Source organism: Hippoglossus hippoglossus, chromosome 1, assembly GCF_009819705.1.
Source record: "Hippoglossus hippoglossus isolate fHipHip1 chromosome 1, fHipHip1.pri, whole genome shotgun sequence".
Taxonomy (NCBI): Eukaryota; Metazoa; Chordata; class Actinopteri; order Pleuronectiformes; family Pleuronectidae; genus Hippoglossus; species Hippoglossus hippoglossus.
Genome location: NC_047151.1, coordinates 20,647,078 through 20,667,231, shown reverse-complemented (window position 1 = coordinate 20,667,231; position 20,154 = coordinate 20,647,078). Strand labels below are relative to the sequence as shown.

Genomic DNA, 20,154 nt, shown 5'->3' with positions numbered 1-20,154 from the left:
TTGCTTCAAGCCAACCCTCCAGCTCTCAGAGCCACACGCTCCCTCCTCCTCTCTTCCCTCATTTGCAGGCAGAGGAATCCTGCAGGCACAGATTTAAAGTTTTGGGTTTTAACCACATGACCGGGCGCCTCAGCCAATGGGAGAACTGAGCTCAGATTTCAGCCCAGGAGGAGAGAGGGGGAACAGAGAGAGGGAGAAAGAGAAAGAGACAGGCAGGCTCTTTTAGTCTGTGCTCATGGGCTGGACCGTCTACTCTCAGCCGGTAGTGACATGACAGCGCTTCTTCTCCACACGCTCTCCTGTTGTGGATTATCTGTGTGTTGTTTTTTGGATTGTTTGGATGGCAAATTCTGAGGGGAAAGGGATTTCCACCTCGGGGGTAATTCCACAACTGTGTCCTGGCACAGAGTGAGCAGAGGAAGAGGAGGAGGAGGAGGAGGAGTAAGAAGAAGAGGGAAGACAGCAGCAGCTTTTTCCCCTCATCTTTGCCTTCGCAGGAGTTTTTCTTTATATGGGAGGATGGGGGCTGGAGCTCTGACCATCTGTGTGAGTACAAGCTACAAAGCCTGAGTTGGCTGAGAGAGAACTTCCCATTCAAACCTGTGATTAAGGGCCAAAGAATGCATTACAGAACTGTTCAGTGTCAGTCGACTACACACTCTGTCTGTGATGCGTGTTGTATGTTCTGTAAAGACACTGAAAAGCTTTTTAACACGTCCTCTCTTCTCCCTGCTGTAAAACTAACTTGTCCTCTTTACATTAAAGTAACACTTCCAAACAAATACATGAATTCCGGTGTGAAAACTACACAGAAAACGTTCTCCTCAGCCTGTGCCACGTCTTTGTACAACAGTACTACAGTAAAAGAGGGAAAACACGGAACAGAAACCTTCTGTAGGCTTCACGTTTCTTGTCTGTACCTGTAATTTTTTCCATAAACCTCGATCCGGCTCCACAGCGATGGACAGAAAGTGTCTTTATGAGGATTACAACCACTCTACGTTTTATATATGTTTTAAAAAGTCAGTGTCTCTGTGAGCAGGGTCTGTGCAGCTGTTGCTTCTGGTGCCTGTGGTGCTTTTGCTACCAGTTGCTTCAATGGCCACCCACAGAGGTAGAGAGAGAGAGACTGGGAGGTGAGGGGGGGTGCTGAGGGTTGGGAGTAGAGGGCACATGCTTGGGCTTGCCGTCCCCTTCACCAGCAACTTAAAGACACATGTTAAAAAACACTTTGTTTGGCCACTCACAGGAGAAAAAGTTCCAAAAAAGCGTCTCGGCCTCACCCTTGAAAAGATGGATTATTATAAGACACTTCTTATTGTAGGAGCAGGCTGGAGCTGGAGCTGCCGTCATCTCAGTAGACCCTTGACAATAGGTTTCTTTCTCACTGTCAGAGGTTGAAGTGTGAGAATGTTTTGGAGACGGGGGAGGGGAGAGGGGATGAGGATTATTAGGCTAATCACAGCAGCAGACTGTCCTGGTAGACAATAGCAGCAAATGGATTCTGCAAGTGTGTGTTTCCCTTCTTTCCTGGCTGCCTTGCTTCACACTCGACACTGCAGCTTTGTCAGGCAAGCACAGACACAGGTTGCATGTATTGTCTGCAAATGAGTCCTCCCATTTAATTTCTTCTCGTTTTCTCAATTGCAACTCACGTACTTGCAGAGTTGCTGCATCAGGAGACCGAACAAGGAGAAATGAATCCTTGACAGTCGAGACAGTCCCCGGCTGCACCATCTGCCACATCACGTCACTGCACCAGTCACTGAGGAAGCATTTACATACAAGTATATTATCATTGAGGGTTTTATAGGAGCTTTGTGGTTTGATCTCTTACCCCAGATATAGTTTTATCTTATAATATGAAGCGGATGTTCCCCGGATTGTTGACCCGTTAAATCTAATGTTTTCAACTAATATTTTGCTTTAAACTCTGCATTATTTCACGTTTTGTTTATTAAGGCTTATACAGTATATTCATGCAGTTTATGAATTTACCCCCTCACAGTTTCTCTGGTTGTTCTACTCCTGTTTGGGGCATGTTGATGATATCCACAGTAAATCAGCTTTTACGTGTTTTGGTTGTATGTAAGGGCAAACAAGTATAATTATCTTATGACAGAAAGACTCATTTGAAGAGGTCAAATGTGGCTTGAACCCATTTTAAATATCACTTATCACAGTGTGTGTGTGTGTGTGTGTGTGTGTGTGTGTGTGTGTGTGTGTGTGTGTATGATAGTAAAGACAGATTTAGGAGACATCTGTTCATTAAGGCCCATCGCAGTGAAACAGACAAACCTACAGTATAGCTCAGACCAGCTTAGCTCAACTATTGGAACCAGTTTCCAGCCATGAAAGATTCACCCATCGCCTCTTAAACTGTGACCTATTAACATTATTACCAAAAATGGTATGTTTGCACATCTGCATGAAAAGCTGTAAGATTTGGTTATTTAAAAGAAAAGAAAACCTTTTTAACATCACAGAAGCCGTTTAGTCAGACCTGCTACATCATGAAGACATTATCAGACTTCAAATTTTAGGATGATTTCTCTTCTACTATAAAAACAGCCCAAAATTCTCAACACCAAACCTTTTATTCAGACTGACTGTTAATATCCTCTCACTCAGGGGGATCTAACCAGTCTACCCCATTAACATAATACATGTCAGTGCTGTTCAGCCCACTAAGTTTTGCTGCTCCTCAGGCAGCCATGGAAGCATGAAGCAGCCACAATCAAAATTCATGTGTACATAATTATCTTCTCACTCTCTGGGGAGGTGCAACCGGCATATTTTTTCATGCACCTGTCAGAGAGGAGTGGATTAGCGGGCACAATTAACACATATCTCACTGCCTGGGAAAGCTCCTCCGATGCTCATATGAGGGAGGATGCACGTCGTATTAAAGCATCTGCCACGGCGCAGATCTTCTTAGCCATCTTAGCGCCATCTGTGAGGTGGTTTTTTTTAATCAGCTGATCGGAGTGTGACACATGCTCATGCCTATTCTGTCTTAGCAATTGGCCACATAGGGAGTTGGAATGGCACTGAGTAGAGCGTATACCTCCAAGTGCCCAATAGTCCCCATGAATTCAATCAAGCTGCACCAGATTTCACAAACTCATAGAGATCAGTTCCTTAAATATGTTTGTTTTTAACAAGGTTGTTCTCTGGGAAATTGGTGAACATGTCAAAAATTTCCCTTAAAGAGAGTGGAAAAATATCCTCGATCTACCCCTAATCTGTCCAGTAATACATTTTTTTTTTTTTTTTATCTGCAAAGCTAAGTGACAAACAAACGCAGATGACAGCTTAACCCCCTTTGTGGCGGTAATAAACTTAGCTGCACTTCTTCTTCCTCACCGCCCACTTCCTGACACAGTAAAACCAGTGCAGGCCGCAGATCATCATCAGGGCCTCTCATTCAGGCCAGTTCACTGAGTTGAAGTGGTGAACTCTGGAATGACAGGATGTCACATGGTGCAGTTGTATCCATGGTTACGGGAGTTAAACTTGCTCTGGATCTGTGTTGGTTTAAAGCGCAGGAAGTCTTTTTTTTCTCTCTCCCCTCACAGTGTCCGAATGCTGCTTCTGGTTTGTGCGTCTTCTCTGCTTCTACTAGCACCAGACAGACATACATTATGCTGTAGGGAAATAAATCGGTAATTCACCTTTATCTGTCTTATGTTGCTCCAGTGGATGGGGATGGTGTTTGTGCAGGCAGAGTGTGTGTACGCTCAGTGTTCACACCACAAGTGAGTGTGTTCTAGAGGTTGGGGAAACATGTGGCACTGTTTGCCTTACCAGTGGTTATCAGATCAGAAAACAGCTGGTGAATTAACACCTTCACTTTGTGCTTGGACTCTTGTCGGCTGAGAGGAATCAGCTCAGCCTGGCAAATAGAGCACATCACAGGTGGAAGGACATTTACTCAATCTTTCTGTGATACATGTAATTTACTCCAGTGTTTAATTTATTTTTCTACGTCTTTGCTGATCTGTTACTGTGTGTTTAGGCAGGTGATACCTTGTTCCAAAGGTGTTGCATGGTAACCTGATATTTGTCGTAGCAACACATGTACGGCCAGCCCTCCTCTTGTTCTGCCTCCCAGCTCTCAACACCCTCCGTACCTCAAGTGGACTGGCAATGCGTAGAGATGCTTAACCCAGCATCCCCTCCACACACACACACACTTTTCGTCCATGGAGCAGAGTGAGCCTCCCTCCTCCAGTGCAGGTGTCTCAGCAGGGTCTCCCCCAACCTGATGGCGGTTTCCATCACTGGCGTCTGTGGTCGCAGTGTCTGACGGCTGCTCTCTGCTCTTCTCTGTGCAGCACAACAAGACGGCGGTGCAGGTTAAAGAAGACATGAAGAAGATGGTGCAGATACCCATGCTGAGAACCAGGATGGTGGCAGCGAAGCACACCAAGCTGTTTGGAGCGTCCCTGTTTGAGCTGCGACAGAGGGGTCTGGTGGAGGACGGGGTGCCACTGGTGGTGCAGAGGATGGTGGAGCATCTCAACAAACATGGTGAGGAGAAACTCATTTATAGTGTTCCATTCATAATTTTTTATGTGTTCATTTTACAGTTCCAGACATATATGTTCAGTTTCCGGTATAATATTAAATTATATTAGTAGACTAATGAAACTTGCCAGGCGTCATGTCTGCACTGTCAAAAATAACATTGGATTTTTTTGTTGTGTAGTTATGCTTTGCACTTTAACTACATCACCACCCAAAAATGATGTAGTCTGAACAAAAAGTACGCTTGTATTTTAGTATGATTCAATACACAGCCCTACATACTAAGTCAAGATTCGATTCATTGATTTTCATATTCTGCAGAAATAAATTAAATGTAAATTAAAAAAAAAAATCTGTTGGTGACTGGACCTGTAGCTAAATATACTTGATAAAATCTATACAAAACTACAGAGAATGCATTTCAACACAATAATAATAATAATAATAATAATAATAATAATAATAATAATAATAATAATAATAATAATAATGCATTTATTTATACAGCACCTTCTGCAGCTCAAAGTGCTTTACAATAAAATCAAAGACATGAAATATAATAGATAAATAAGAACACGTTAGCAATAAGACAAAAGACTTAAAACTAGCAAAAGGTATAAAAAGAAGAAAAATAAATAACAATAAATAACATTTATAACTTACAATCAAACAATCAACACAAATGTGACGTACTGTTTTCAGTTAAAGAGCTAAAACATGGGGACATGTTGTTATGACCTACTTTTCCCCCCTGTAGTTATTCGGTTTGACCACTAGATGTCAGCACATGAAGGTAGAACTTGTTTTCCTCATGCTTACAGAAACTTCAGGCCCTTTTCAATAGAACCCAGTGGTATAGAATCTATACTATAGACATATATTGGCTAAACATATACACGTCCACCATATTGGTCTGGGCACCTTTGGCCTGTAAACCCATACAAGCATAAGACATTTGGGTCTAAGATTAAAAGAGGTCAGAATTTATTTCCTGATATTCACATATAGATGTGTTAAATAGCTTAGGACACAGCACCTTTTGTATCAGACTATCCCCTTTTTAGTTGATCAAAAGTAAAAGAACAGAGAAATTTAAATTTGGCTGCCATGGCGTGATGCTCTTCCAGTCTTTGACCACACGGGTTCTGGAGGTGAAATGTTGCTCTATTGGGTAAAGACCATGTGATTGACTAGACCAACCTTCCACCGATGAAGTCATTTGTTTTGGGTCATTACTTTGCTGCATGATGTAACGCCTCCAGTTACGTTTGGATGCATTTCTCAGAAAATTGGCAGACAGAAACATTTCTGCAGCCATCATGAGTTACGTCAATATCAGTAAACATCAGAGCGCCCGTTCCAGAAGCAGCCATGCAAGTCCCAAGTCATCACATCACCACCAGTTTTTGGTTAATTTCTTTGCTGCCACAACAGCATGAGAAACACAGACAGGCCATGCTGATGTATGTGTATGACCCAGTGTATGTGTCTTTGGTATTTTTATTTTTCACGTCATCTGCCAGTGCTCTGTAGTGCGTCAGGACTTATGTGGTAAATCGCCCTGGGGCCTCAAAAGCTCCAGGTTTACTCTGCTGTATTTCGGCCTTCATGATTCATCATTGCAGATTTGCTATAGCTTTGTACCACAGAAGCTGAATATCAGTTGATGACCAGTCCTCCATCCTCCATCTGGTGGGCCTGGTCCTAAAAGTGTCCCTGTGTCCAAATGTAGTTTTAAGACCTAAATAGTTTTTACCTCATGTTGAACTCATTGGTTGTGATTTATCAGACTGTGTTTGTCAATGTGTTGAATAATTTTATATACAGTCTATGGTCGAGTAGCATATTTAAATCACTTTGTTTGTTTTAGAATACACCTACTCACATATTCTACCATGACAATCATTTGTCATTGCTGCTCCCTCTATCAGACATCTTCTTACGTACAAATACTTTAAACTTTGACACACCTCTCCATTATGTTACAGTTTATTCTAATCAATCTAATCAATGTTGTAAATACTTTTATTTTGTTGATGTTGATGTGAGGATTCTTCTTTTGGTAGTTTTTCCTAACTCTTGTTGAGGGTTAAGCACAGAGAGAGAGGCTTTGTGAAATAGCTGACATTATATTATATATAATATTATATATATATGGGCAAATAAAAACTAAATGTAAACAAATCTGAATGGATTTATTTATTTATATGTAGACAAAACCAAAGTGAGACGCTCCTCGTGAGAGTGAAGCGACCAATCACAAAGCACCGTCAGTAAAAATATGTCTCCCTGGCAACACCTAGTGGTCGCAGTGGGAACAACAGCCTCAGCTAAGGTAGGAAGCAACAGTTTTACTATTTTAACTTCGCGTAGCTGAAGTCGAGCGTCACAGCACCTGAGCTGAAGGCTAACTGACGTCACACAGGACCTGGAGTCTGCGCCTCGTCACTAGCTTCACTGACGCGGGTCGGTTTATTAGCTGCTCCAGGTAACGTCACCCTCCATCCACCTGTTAGCTTAGCTGCTGCTTCAATCAGCACCTGTCGTGGTAGGTTAGCATGTTCAGGCACGTTAGCTAAAAGGGTCGTTAGCCACATCGTTAGCCCCATCACCAGGCTAAGGCTAAGTGCCCTCTTCATACCAATGCTAATGAAACGGTTTGGTCATTGTTAGATGAACTTTAGCTGTTGGACTGTTCAGGAAAAGACAATTTGAGTCTAATCCAATGAGCTCTGAAAATACCATTTTGGTCATTTATTTTTTTAATATTTAATCAACTAAACTAGTCGTATTAAGTATTCCCATAAAGTTTGAATTATTTGTGATTGAGATATTGCTCCAAAGATGGACTGACATTACAGCCATAGATTTTAAAATAAAACATGAATATAGAATATGATACTTTTTAGCCTCAATCAAATCATATTCATAAAGCTACTTACTTAAGCTATCCTAAACTAAAAGTAGGCTATCTTATTGAATAATTGATAGCTCTCCATCCCACAGGAGATAACTATAACTGAATAATGTTTATTTTCTTTCTGACTTTCCTCCAGCCCTGCAGCAGGAAGGCCTGTTCAGAGTGAATGGGAGCGTCCGGGCTGTGGAGACCCTGAAGCAGCGGCTGGAGGGAGGCGAGGAAGTGGACCTTCTCTCCGAATCCGACACGTGTACCGTGGCCAGTTTGCTGAAACGGTATCTCAGGGAGCTGCCAGAGGGTCTGGTGGACTCAACAGTCCAGCAGGCTCTAATACAGCACTACCAAGGTAGGAGAACATTAGACTCTACATGATGTGCTACAGTACTTCCATGCTTGTTCTCTTCTAGAGACAGCTGCCAGCTCGACTGGAACAGTTTCAGATTTTTTAATCCGCCATCTGATATTTATTGTGAACGGCTTCCTGAATTCACTGTGAATATCTGGGTCATGACTCTGATGGGACGATAAGCGAAGCTATCTTTAGATGGTGAACTTTTCTATTTGCTCTGCAGACATGTGCATCAGGCCGTGCACATAGAGGCACTGCTGCATCAAGTGTGTGTGTGTGTGTGAGTGATTCATGTATAGTCTATGTGATCAGAGGAGCGATGGACCTCTTTATTTCTGTCAATACTCTTGAAGCTCATAAAAGGTAAAGTGAATCTTTGGCAGGTGAATCTGTGCTCACTCCCGGCTCTCCTCCATCACAGGGTTTAATCGGTTTAATGGCAGAGAGGAGTGTACACTTTGGCTGCTGTAATCGTGTTTGCCCTCATACGCCACATACTTTAAACATCAGCTGATTTGTCAGGGCCCGTTGCCAAAGGCTGCATTAGGAAACCACTCATTGGTGCAGGGCCTGACCGCTACATTAAAAACATTATTTTTGTCTACTTTATGAATGACTTTGATGCCCCAGTGTTAGGAAAAATAAGAACAATTTGACAAATGGGTGGATCTGTATTTTAACAAGCAGTCTGATTAGCAGTATCCTCATTGACAGACTAGGCTGACATCACCAGACTAATTTACATTTGCAAGAGCAAATAAACATGAGATGCTGATTGATCTGGTTTCCAGGCGACTGAGAGACTGTTCAGATTATGAAAGTACTAATTGATAAAGGATATTCGTCAATATATATATTTTATTCGCCCACACAGGGAATTTGTTCTGCAATCTAAATCCAAAACAAAAAAACAATATGTTTTTTGACGTGAAAGAGAAGTAAACACAGGTGTTGATGATGCAATGAACAAAGGTCCTGCTCTATAACCACTGTGATTGGTAACACCTATATTTACCTACCATGTACTCCACTTATTCAGGCAGATGTACACACACACACACCTGCGTACGTGCACACACTCACACACGTTTGCGTCACTCTGTCATTCAGGATCAGCAGCCATATCCGTTTATCCAACTCTGACCCAATTATGTATCCAGAGTAATAGCATCAACATATTTTCCGGCTCTTTGCTCTAATGCTCACGTATTACTAGTCACCACAACTCAAGATTAGATATTACACAGAGCAGGTGGACGGAGAGATCACTGCCTGCTGGAGACTGGCTGGAAAACTACTTGCCAAACTAAGGATTTGAGTTCATTCATGCTTTGCGTAGTGTCTACTGTTCCCCAGGAAATCCGGTCAGTCGCGTCACTAATCACCGGTCATTTGATTTGAGTGTGAAGAGACTTGAGCAGAATGTGGGGGTTATGAAAAGGCTGCTTTAAGCACCAGAGCAGGTTTTAGCTCCTCTGCAAAAGTTTGTTTGCCAGAAATTTCAGTTTTCCTGAACTATCAGTGACTGTGTTTTGGACAACAATACTGAGATATTAACCAGATGAAGTCAATAGTCTGAACTAGAATAGAACTCAGTCCAATATTCTATTAACAACTCATGTAAACATCATCAAAATAATGTCTTATTCAGAATAAAGTCAATAATTGGAATACTGCTATCCATGTAAACGTAGTCCCAACATTATACTCTTGTTCTGACATCTTGCTGTGTGTGTGTGTAGAGTGCGGTGAAGATGGCTCATGGTCAGATATGAGAGACCTGCTCCAGCAGCTTCCAGATGTTCACCTCAGCCTCCTCCGCTACCTCTGCCACTTCCTTACACTTGTGGAGTGCAACCACAAAGACAACCGCATGACTGCCCTCAACCTTGCCACCGTGTTTGGACCCAGCGTCTTCCAGTAAGTTAACCTTTTTTTGTGTTTGTGAAGGACTCAAAGATGAATACCAATGGACCCATGAAAACACCACTGCAGCTTTTCAAGAACAATTTTCAAGGGCGCTGGAAGATGCAGGGGCAAAGGGCCGCCACCACACCACCCTACTTGATTGTGGATCGCTTTGTCCTTGTTTCAGTCAATTCTATCCACTCTAAACCTAGCTACAAAAACGCTGGAAGAATATTTAACTTTTAATCCAATCAAATAGGATAAGTGGGATAAACAGCAGCCGGTTGTTTCGTATATATGAAGGTCAAGTTGCAGGGACGGACAGTTCACTAGAGCAGACTTCTTGCAACATGAGTTTGAGAAAGTAATTGAGGAATCAAATACTTCAGAACCTCACATCAGTACATTTGTTTGTTTTTGAGCTTGCGTCCAACATTCACTCCCTTTTCATGGTTCTATTTTGGTCTGACCTAACTTTGATGGAACTGAGGGAAATATCTGGATCTTAAGCAGCTAATCTCTTCACTAACAGCGGCCTGCAGTGGCTGGCATCATGAGATGATCAGAGTGAATCAGAACAGCAAATTTGCAGGTCAGAAACCAAAAAGAAGAGAATCTACTTGGATGTTTGATCTATTCCAAAAATATTCATTACTGCAGCTTTAAGGATTATCTTTGATGGTTATGGAAATCTACTGTCATGGAACAAAGAGTAACAAAACAACTAATGGGGTCTTTCTTGGCCCATGTCCCATCCTATCGAGAAGTTTCGTTAATCCTTCTGACGAACAAACAACAACCAACCAACAAATTGACATTGGCGAAAACATAAACCTCCTTGGCGGAGGTCATCACTGGGTAAAGATAAAAATGAATGCCTCTGTCTGACATTGGTTTGAACGATTCACAGTCAATGGCATTGGAGGCGACCTGACTTTCAGTCTTATACCTAAACCTCCTTCGTGTCCTTGAAGAACATAACTCAGAGTCCTGAAGGTTTTGTGACTTGACCTTGACAACAATGTTTTTGCAGTCTTAAGATAACTAACAGAGAGAGAGACAGCTTGGCTTCACCTGGAAAAAAAATAGGCTGGCCAGACAGTCTTGATAGCAGATGCTGCGGGATTCAATCATGATCCAGATATTTCTGCCTAGTGAGTTAGATATTAAACATTGGTTTCATATGCCAGATCAGAATCATTCATAGACGTGGAAAATGCCGACAAAGATGCTAACTTGGAAAGACAACAAGTTCAAGAGCTTTTGGTGATAAGGGCTGACGCCAGTGTTGATACTCTGTAAACAAAAATATATGATTTCCGTAGCGGAAATTATACATAATGTCCCGCCTCCTGCATGCTCTTCCCAGGCGACACCCCTCACCCAACATTTTCCTTTTGTTGTAAACATATCTGACTCAGACAATCTCATCCTGCAAATTCCATAAAATGTCCGCACCCAATTTTTTGACTATGGTCATTTTCCATAGTTCATGTCTGAAAGCGGTCAAGAGGGTAAAATTTACAATTATTACTGAAAACAGAATAAAAGTTGTGATATTTATTTCAAATGGAAACAGCTTTTTAATATCAAATTGCAGCCAAAACTGGTGAAACATCTAAGTTTGCTAACAAAGAAAACAACACTTTAATAGAGAAATTAATCAGAAAAGTATAAAAATTCACCACATGGCTGATGTAATTTCCCCCCTTACTTTGTGCCTGGTGACATGTTTAGCCAGCAGATGGTGTTGTTGCTTATGTAGAAAAGCTAAAGTCATAATGTTTTATAGTATACAATATCTTCAAGTGAAATGTCCCATTAATATGACTCTTTATACTTTGTCAGACGCCTGTGTAAAACTGCTCTGACTGAGGTTTGTTTCTTCTCTGGTTCAAAGATGAAGGAAATATGTTGGTGCAGCTCTTGAACTCTAGTAATCTCTGAAGTCAGACTTGTTAATAACATTAAGTGTAGTAAACTAATTTGAATTAAACATCAAATGACATATAGAAAAGAGTTTGATGTTTTCAAATCTCTCTCCGTTGTTTACATATTCATACTACCTTACCTGACCTACAGCTGCTCTGTTCTCCAGATGTTTGATTACCTCTCCAGTAATGTACGTGGGTTTTCGAGCACTGCATAGAAAATAAATCAAGTCCCACTGGAGAAAGCCAAGAAGAAGACACTGTACTAGATCCTGTATCATGTGTACAACCTCCTCATCACACTCTGTGGGTATTTTGTGTTATATAATTAGGCCTACAGTTTGGCTTATAGCCGAGCGGTGTACATCTCACACAGCTGTTCAGAAACAACTCGCACCTCATCAGAAGTTGCACTCACTGGGGTCGCTGAGCTCTGCCGTGTTAATCAGGTCGACTGACGACCAACTTTCCATCTCCGTGTCACGACTGAATCAAAGTCTCTGTTGAACTGTTTTTGTTCAATGCAGCACATTCTTTTAGAGTAAAATGTAGACCAGAAATCTGTTAACACGCCCTCTGCTTAGTTTCTACTCTGATAATATCTCGTTTATTGGATTTCTTTCTGTCCCTTTACTCTCTTCTCCAGTGTGGCTCCTGGGTTTGAAGCCATGAAGGACCAACATATCTGTAACAAGCTCATGCTCAAGCTCATCCAGAACTACAACAGCATATTTGAGGTCGACAAAGAAAAAGAAGGCTGCTCAGATGAACTATCGACCCTCATCATTGTCAAGGTAGTGTGTACTCATTGGAATATCCACTGCTCATTACCCCCGCCAAGGGGTTTATGTTTCCATCTGCGTTTGTGTGTCTGTCAATTAATTAGTTAGCAGGATTATGCAAAAACTTCAGGATGGATTAAATTTTGGTGCGAATCCCGGTCAGGATTTTTAATATTGCGAATTGGGTTGTATTTCAAAATTTTGTGTGTCCCCAGAGAATAATTCATGGATCTTAATGAAAAAAATCGTGCATGTTTAGGGGACTGATGTTTATGAGAGTGTGTAATTTGGTGCAGATCGAAATAAAAATTGGGATCTGTGGAATTTAGATGTGTTTTCATAAGGGGACTGTTGGGCCTTGGCGGAGGCATATGCTCTCTGAGTGCCCTTCTAGTATTAATATGGAATAGACCTGTGCTGGTGGTGAGTGAAGTAGGTAAGAAAAACCACTGAGGGTCACATGTTGTGCCCATGCACTTGAAAAAAAATAGCCCTGTGATCGCACCATCTGCCTCTTTACTTGGAGGAGTGATGGTTTATAAATACCTGCTTAAATTGATTTGAGTATTGATCTTACATCACAGCCTTGCAGGAGCAACACCTCCACAGGTGGCTCTTTTGAGACTGCAGTTGTTGATTTATATTTGCTGCTTGCATGGCTGATGTCTTTATTGATCGGCTGGTTTGTCTGGTCTGCTGGTTTTCCTGGTTGCATCTTGTTGCTGCGTCTGTAGCTACCTGAGGAATTACACAACAAACCATCTGTTTCTCAGATTCCGGTTAAATTTCTAAAAAGTCCATGAAGAACATTAATTTAATTCAATTTCAATTCAGTTTTATTTGTATAGTGCCTATTCATTATTGATACATTATCTCAAGGCATTTAAAAATTTTTGACAATGCATTTCCCAGTCACAACCTAGATTTATATGAAAAATTCAAAATCAAAGGATTTTACAGAATAAGAAGTAAATTGGGATAAAACTATTTATTGGGATAAGAAATAAAAACAATAAGAAAATAAAAATGAGTTTAATTGAATAAATTTACAATATAAAATATATAATCTCCCCCCAAAAATTCCCATTACAAAAAGAAATTAAAAACATTGTAGCATAAAATCACAACAAATGTAAATTCTTTCTAGTCGGTGAAATGGAAGGAATATTTTTTTTTTATGTAGAAGTCAAATTAAATCTGGAAACACTGACGACACAGTTAAAATTTGTAATGATAACATTTCCAGTCACAAGTGTCTGTGATGTGTTGCGAATTACTGTAAGGGTGCTGCCACATGAGACCCCGCTGAGCTATGGGAAATCCCTCAGTCACATAAGATCATCTTACACAGAGGCATGCACACATGCACAAAAACACTAAACATATATATGCGCATGCACGCAGCCTCTCGCCAGCTTCCTCTTGATGCCTTTGAATGCAGCACACATGATCACTGGTGTTGCCTTTAGGGTCATAAAAATTTCGAGGAGCAGGAGGTGTACGTGAAAGTGTTTATGTTTTGAGAATGCATGTCACCCTAATAAAATCTATTCTGAAGCCTGTTGTTGGGGCTCTCAGAAGAAAAGTGCACACATACCTGCAAACAAGGCTTCCTGGGCTGTGGTTAAATATGATTTGTTCTCCTGTGTTACTCTACTGTTGTTAAGATATAGATTACAAATGCAAAGAACGACTGTCATCTTTGTCCTCTTTCCAGTCCCAGGAGGCGCATGTGACGGACACAGACACAAAGAAGGCACCCGGCCACCTCAATGCAAAGACACCAACACCAGTTCCCAGGACAAAAGTGCGTGCTCTGCTTTTCTGTAGCATGCCTGCATACGTGCGTCCTTGTTTATGCGTTCATGCTCTTCAGTGTAGCGGCTGTGGAAGCTTTTGTCCCAGTCTGTCTGCTGTGAAATGCACTGTTGTTGTTTATCCGTGACATTCCCAGGTCAAACTTGCATGAACCCTTCATATTCCCTTACATAGTCCTTTTTAACACTAACCATGTGATGTGTCTGACGTGATTAACATAACATGGGCCTGTTTTGGAAAAGCTGTTTTCCAACACCAAAGCCAATTCCGTGTAGGTTTCTGTGAGCTTTAAAGATGTTATCAGTGTCAGCTGACCTGTCAATACTGCCTGGAATGGTGTTCCACACACACACACACACACACACACACACACACACACACACACACACACACACACACACACACACACACACACACACACACACACACACACACACACACACACACACACACACACGCGATGATGGCAACCTATTTTCAATGTGCAACAGACACTGATACAGATTATTTCTTGCACATGCTGAAATTATGAAAGAGGTTAGTCTGACCCCACTGTATGCCAGATTTTGTTTTCTGACAACGTACAACAAATTGATTGATACTATCTTGCAGCCTGATCTGATTTTATTACCTCACTTTTTTCCTGGTCGTTTAAAATACTCATGGCTGCATTTTTCACGCAGCAGTAACATTAAAGAAATGTACTCCAATCTTTCTCCCTTTTTCTTACTCTCATTTTTATTTTATGAATTTTTCAAGGTTGGACAAAAAGATGTATCAGAAAACGTACCCGGACCTTTGAGCAAATCCACCTCTAACACTTCAAAGGCAAGATCAAGGAGGAAGAAGGTAGAGAAAATAAGTTTGCTACTGTCAGTGTGATTAATTTACCTCATGGTTTACTACAGCCCAGTTCTCACCCTTTCTAATAAATACCTAACTACTGCTTTCTTATCGGCTGTATTGCCTTCGTGCTGATTAGCCTGAGGTCATCTCTCAGACAGCCTCTGATGCCTGTGGCCTAGCTGCCCAGTCACATGATGTGATTTGATAAAGGCAATCTGCAGCAGGAAACAAACAACAACGCTTATTTTGCAGTGATAGTCAAACATGGGTTATGTTATGCTCCTCCGACTCTGTTGGGGTAGAATTACAGATGAATCCCATCACAATAACAACATTTGGCCTTAGATGTGAGTTGAATTAAAGCTCAGAGATTTCCTGTTTGTGTTCATGTTTTACAATCTGCTCTGGATTCAATTGTTTATATCATAGAGGCCAATAAGGGAGCAACATCTGATGAATTAGATTTTGTTGTTTTAAACTCTGCCCCTTGGATCTCACATCAACTGTTAAAATAAGCTGCGCATTCATTCGTTTGTGTTTGTGGTATAAATGAGTAGTAAAGTCTTTGACGTCGGCTTTAAAAACAGATCTGATGCCATAATGTGGTGAACATATCAAGACCAGTGTCACTGTAGAGATACAAGAAATGCTGACCAACAGGAAGATACTGTAATCTCAAGAGAGTAAAAAAAAAATGTGGTGATGATGAGTATTTCCTTTCCTCCTTTTGTTTACAATCTTTCTGTGTGGAGTCTGTTCTCCCCATGTCTGCTTCCTCCCACAGTCCAAAGACACACAGCTTAGGCTGGTTGGCCCCTCTAAATTCAATTCTCCTTTTCATACCATTGGTTAGAATGAGTGTGTGAATGGTGGTTTGTCTCTATGTGACCTGTTCATGGTCTAACTGGCTCCCTCCTTAGCTGGGATTGACTCCAGCCACCCCCTTAACCCCCAAAGGGATAAACGGTATAGCTAATGGATGGAAATGGAAAGGAGAGCTGGTACGAAGAGCTTAAGGATTTTAGATGCCTGAAATTGTTTACAATTTTAAACTGAGAAGGTAGTTTGCAGCTATGCAGCGATCCACTCAAGGAACTCTACCAACAAGTTTGGAAGACAGAGAATAACCTTAAATGTTTTATTGAAGATAGTTGTGAAACTGGTAACAAGCAGTAGGTGTAGTAATTAATCTAACAATGCACATGTAATTGAACGGATAGAATTATTTAAAATATCACATTAGTATGTTAGCTAGCTTGGACAGCAGTCGACTAATCATAGAAAACAATTCACTATAATCAATGCAAATCGCTTATTCAGTAGATTGCAATAAAATGAGTTATCATCATGGGCACTAGTTTTTATTCCTCTGTGTAATTTTTTAGGGCACCAATAGTGTCGGAAGTCCTGATAAAATGGTAATACAGTAAATGTCGGGCACAGTAAAGATGAGGAGATTCTGGACCTAATCTTAGTTGTAATAAAAGCAGCAACAACAGTTCACGGTCGATACCAAACATTTAATGTAACAATGCCAGTTAGGCAGAAACTGCCGAAGAGCTGAGCCAGTAGGGGGTGCTATTACAATACTGTTCAACCTAAACCATCCACATTAAACTAATATGACAATATAAAGCGCCTGATGTTTATGAGATTCTAAGTTAATATTGAATAACCAACTGCTGATTGCAATGACTAAAGCTGAACTCAACAGCCTCTTGAAGAACCCTCACTGCCAATGATTGTGAAATGTTAATTTACCGTAAATGGCTTGACCTTTTTTATGGTCTATGAAAGTGATTCATCATCACCATGTTATCTTTTCGATTTCCCCAAACTTCTTCTATAAAAACTGTCTCAACCTCAAAGCCTGACTCAACGCAGACTTGACCTTGATGCTGAGAGCATATGGTTGGTGCTGTGGCACTGGGAGGTGTGTCATTAGTCTACATTTTAGACAGTATCGATCTTCCTCTTGTTCGGTCTATTGGTGAGAGAAACTCACAAACACACTTCAGTTGGGAAGCCCTAAACATGTCCGTTTTATCTGTTTGATTTATTATGCACCTGTAATTAAGTAGGATGACTGTGATCAAAGGGGAAGTTGTAAACACACAAACATGTTTTGCATAGCTACACACTTCATGCCTCACTCTATCCTTAACTTAACCACAATTTGAATCTTACCCGTAACCAGGACCTCATAAATGATTACACACAATACATGAGCATAGGAATTTAAAAGGTAGACAGAAAATTATTGGTAGAATATTACTAAATCCTTGTACTTCAATTAATATTACTGATGACACAATTCTATTGCAATGTAAGGACCACAAAAACAAAAACAGGAAATGTTTTAAAAACTCCAGTGAAAGTGTTTGTTGTGGTTGTGCCAAAGGAGAACAGGTATGGATCATATTGCAGACTCACTTCTGAACAGCTCAACATCTTTGAGATGGGCTGTCCCCAGTCTGAATAGGGATCAGTCAACAGAGGTGCAGGTTGCTTTAAGGCCATTCAGTACTGCCTTTTCAGTGCAGCAGATCACTGCAGAGAAAGAATATCAAGTACTGAATATTTTTTTTCATTTTTTTTGTTCACAAACTTTTAAATTATTAGTTAATCCATGTTTTGGAAACCAGGTCATATCCTCATGTTTGTCTGCCGGGCTTCTGTACAATCTGACCTATTTATTTCCAACATGTTGCTGAGTTTGAACTCTTTTCTTTTTTATGCACATGCAGAAACTGAGAATCAGGAGAAGCAGCTAAATATCTGTATGAATTTCACAATTATCTGTCAGATCTTTTTTTTTTTAAATTAAAGTGGAAATACATTTTTTTTTAAGAAGCAAAGTAAGACATAAGAGAAACAGCCTTATATACCTGGATTGTAGAATAGGGATTTGTCAGTCGTGGCTCCATTATATCTCCCCAGAGTTTGTTGAAATATGTCCACATTTCTTTTCAATCTAATTTTCCTCCTCTGTGGATTTCCCTGAATGACAAATTTAGCTAAATCAATTACAAAGCCACCAGGGGCCAAATCCATACCTGTTCTAGCTAAAGAAGCTTGTAGAGCTAATTACGTTCCGAAAGATTTGCCCATTAAGTGCACCAACGACTACATGTCTAAATGGAAGCCTATCCATAGATTTTAGAACAAGCCATTAGGTTAAACCCCAAATGGAAATGTTCCACCTCTAATTGGTGTACAACAGTGAGGCTTTTAATTCAGCCAGCAGTTATTTCTCTAAAGCCCAGCCTCCTTTAGCATTGGTTGTTTCCTACCATTATCAATACTCTTTTTAACACAGCCAGTCGGCTATTTGGCTTCATTGTGCGTGGGCAAAGCTTCTTGACACATTCTCTAACATTTCTTTTGGGTTTCCTCGATTGAAACTCAGTAAAATGCAGAGGGGTGGTTTTCACAATGTGGCTGTAGTTAGGTTAAGGTTCTTCTCCTACACGACAGTTGGTGGTTCACGCTGTTTATACCCACTCCAGGTCCGCACGGTAAGACGAACATCAGTCTAACCTCACGGTTTTATAAGCTAACCTCTTCTCTCCCCTACCCTCTGATGTGGTTCTTGTATTGCTCTCTGCCTCACCTCAGAAGATCCTCAAATGCATGTTTTATTGGAACCAAAGCAAAGGTTGAAAAGGTTTCTCTGTTTTGGTGGCGATACGAGTATGATTGTGCACGTTCGCCGTGTCTCATTTCCCTCCGGTGCTGTCTCATATTTCCTGTCACGAGACTCACCTGTTGTTAATCTCTCTTTCTCTTCCTCTCCATATCACAGGTGAAGAAAGGGAAGAGTGACAGCATGCCTGACGTTGTCCTTCAGCCCAGCCGCTCTGCACGGTTGCCCCATGTGATACCTCGCTCCTTTCCAATAGTTTTGCCCCTAAGCTCTGAACTGAGAAGCCCGAGTCCAGAGGCGATGGAGACATCTCCCATAACTCTGGCTCGCCGAGACACCCCAGACCCTGCCTCGCGTCCCAGCCATCTCGATGTCAGCCCCTCTGGTAGCATGGAGGCCCTCAGTAGGTCAGTGTATGATACAAACACACACACCTTTGTGAAAAAATATTTGAAATAGCAGTTACTGAACTTTAACACGTTCTTGCATATGGATATCTATTTTTGTAGAATTTATTTTATGACCTAATTTCTGTTAGAAATAGTGGTAGAGCTGTGTTAGTGGCAGACATGCAAGAACATGTGGTTTTATCATAGTGATGGGTTGGGAGGTACAGTCCTGTCAATTTAATTTACAGCCTAATCTGAGACGAATATTCATGCATTATATACCGTGCATTAAATTATTTTTCATCAACCATTTCCTTGAAATAAATAATTTAAGTGTACTAGCCTGAGCAAAAAAATGTCTCACCAAAAACAAAATTCATCTGTGCATTGAAATGTAGTCTGCTACTCCTGCAGTTTTATGATTTTATTAGGTTCACAGTCTGTGGGCATGATCCTTTATGGCCGCACTGAAATAAAACCTAAGGTCGTATAACAAAAAACCTAATTGCCCCACAGCTAACATTAAATGTTGAACAATTTCAGTTTTAACTTTGTGATGCTGTCTTTCGGCGTTTCCAGGGGACTCACTGTGGGGACTCTAGCAGTCGTAAATAGGTTAGGACCACTGTTTGCATAAGTGATTTGCCTTCAGCTGAGGGTGGGTGAAGAGTCCGGAGTGTCTTACAGCGATCAGGGATCTAAAGCCGAGGCCCCGTGGCAATGTGCCTCTGGCATGCAAACAAGCCTATTATAAGAAGTTGAAACTGGAACCACTTGGTGTCAAGTGTCCTCAGTCCTGGAATAGCCAGTCTACAGCTGTGCCTGTTGTTGGGGCTCTTGCTGCTTTAGCCCAGGAGTTGAGAGTAGCATTAACCTTGACGTTGATCACACCTGTACTGTTTAAAAAAATCTTTTCCCACACTCCAATTCCATTGTTTATCTTCCTTAAAAATAGACTGTGAGAAGAACTTGTCTCGGTGGAAAAACTACAGAATATAATCTGGGGCAAAGCAGTAAATGTTGATTTTAATGCTG

At 41.0% G+C, this 20,154-nt stretch overlaps 1 protein-coding gene across 5 annotated transcripts in view; it reads left to right on the top strand.

Moving 5' to 3' along the window:
• Nucleotides 1-197: 197 nt before the first annotated feature.
• Nucleotides 198-20,154, top strand: part of fam13a (family with sequence similarity 13 member A) — a 50,467-nt gene continuing 30,510 nt past the window's right edge. For 2 of the 5 annotated variants that reach the window (XM_034595212.1, XM_034595173.1), the window contains exons 1-8: nt 198-546; nt 4,338-4,533; nt 7,587-7,796; nt 9,542-9,719; nt 12,285-12,432; nt 14,144-14,227; nt 14,998-15,087; nt 18,890-19,137. In XM_034595212.1, coding sequence (XP_034451103.1) covers nt 520-546; nt 4,338-4,533; nt 7,587-7,796; nt 9,542-9,719; nt 12,285-12,432; nt 14,144-14,227; nt 14,998-15,087; nt 18,890-19,137 — 1,181 coding nt within the window. In that variant the 5' untranslated portion in view covers nt 198-519. Of the gene's footprint in view, nt 547-2,847; nt 2,956-4,337; nt 4,534-6,861; nt 7,019-7,586; nt 7,797-9,541; nt 9,720-12,284; nt 12,433-14,143; nt 14,228-14,997; nt 15,088-18,889; nt 19,138-20,154 lie in introns of those variants that run through there. The other 3 variants (XM_034595191.1, XM_034595182.1, XM_034595202.1) reach the window with 2 other exon arrangements.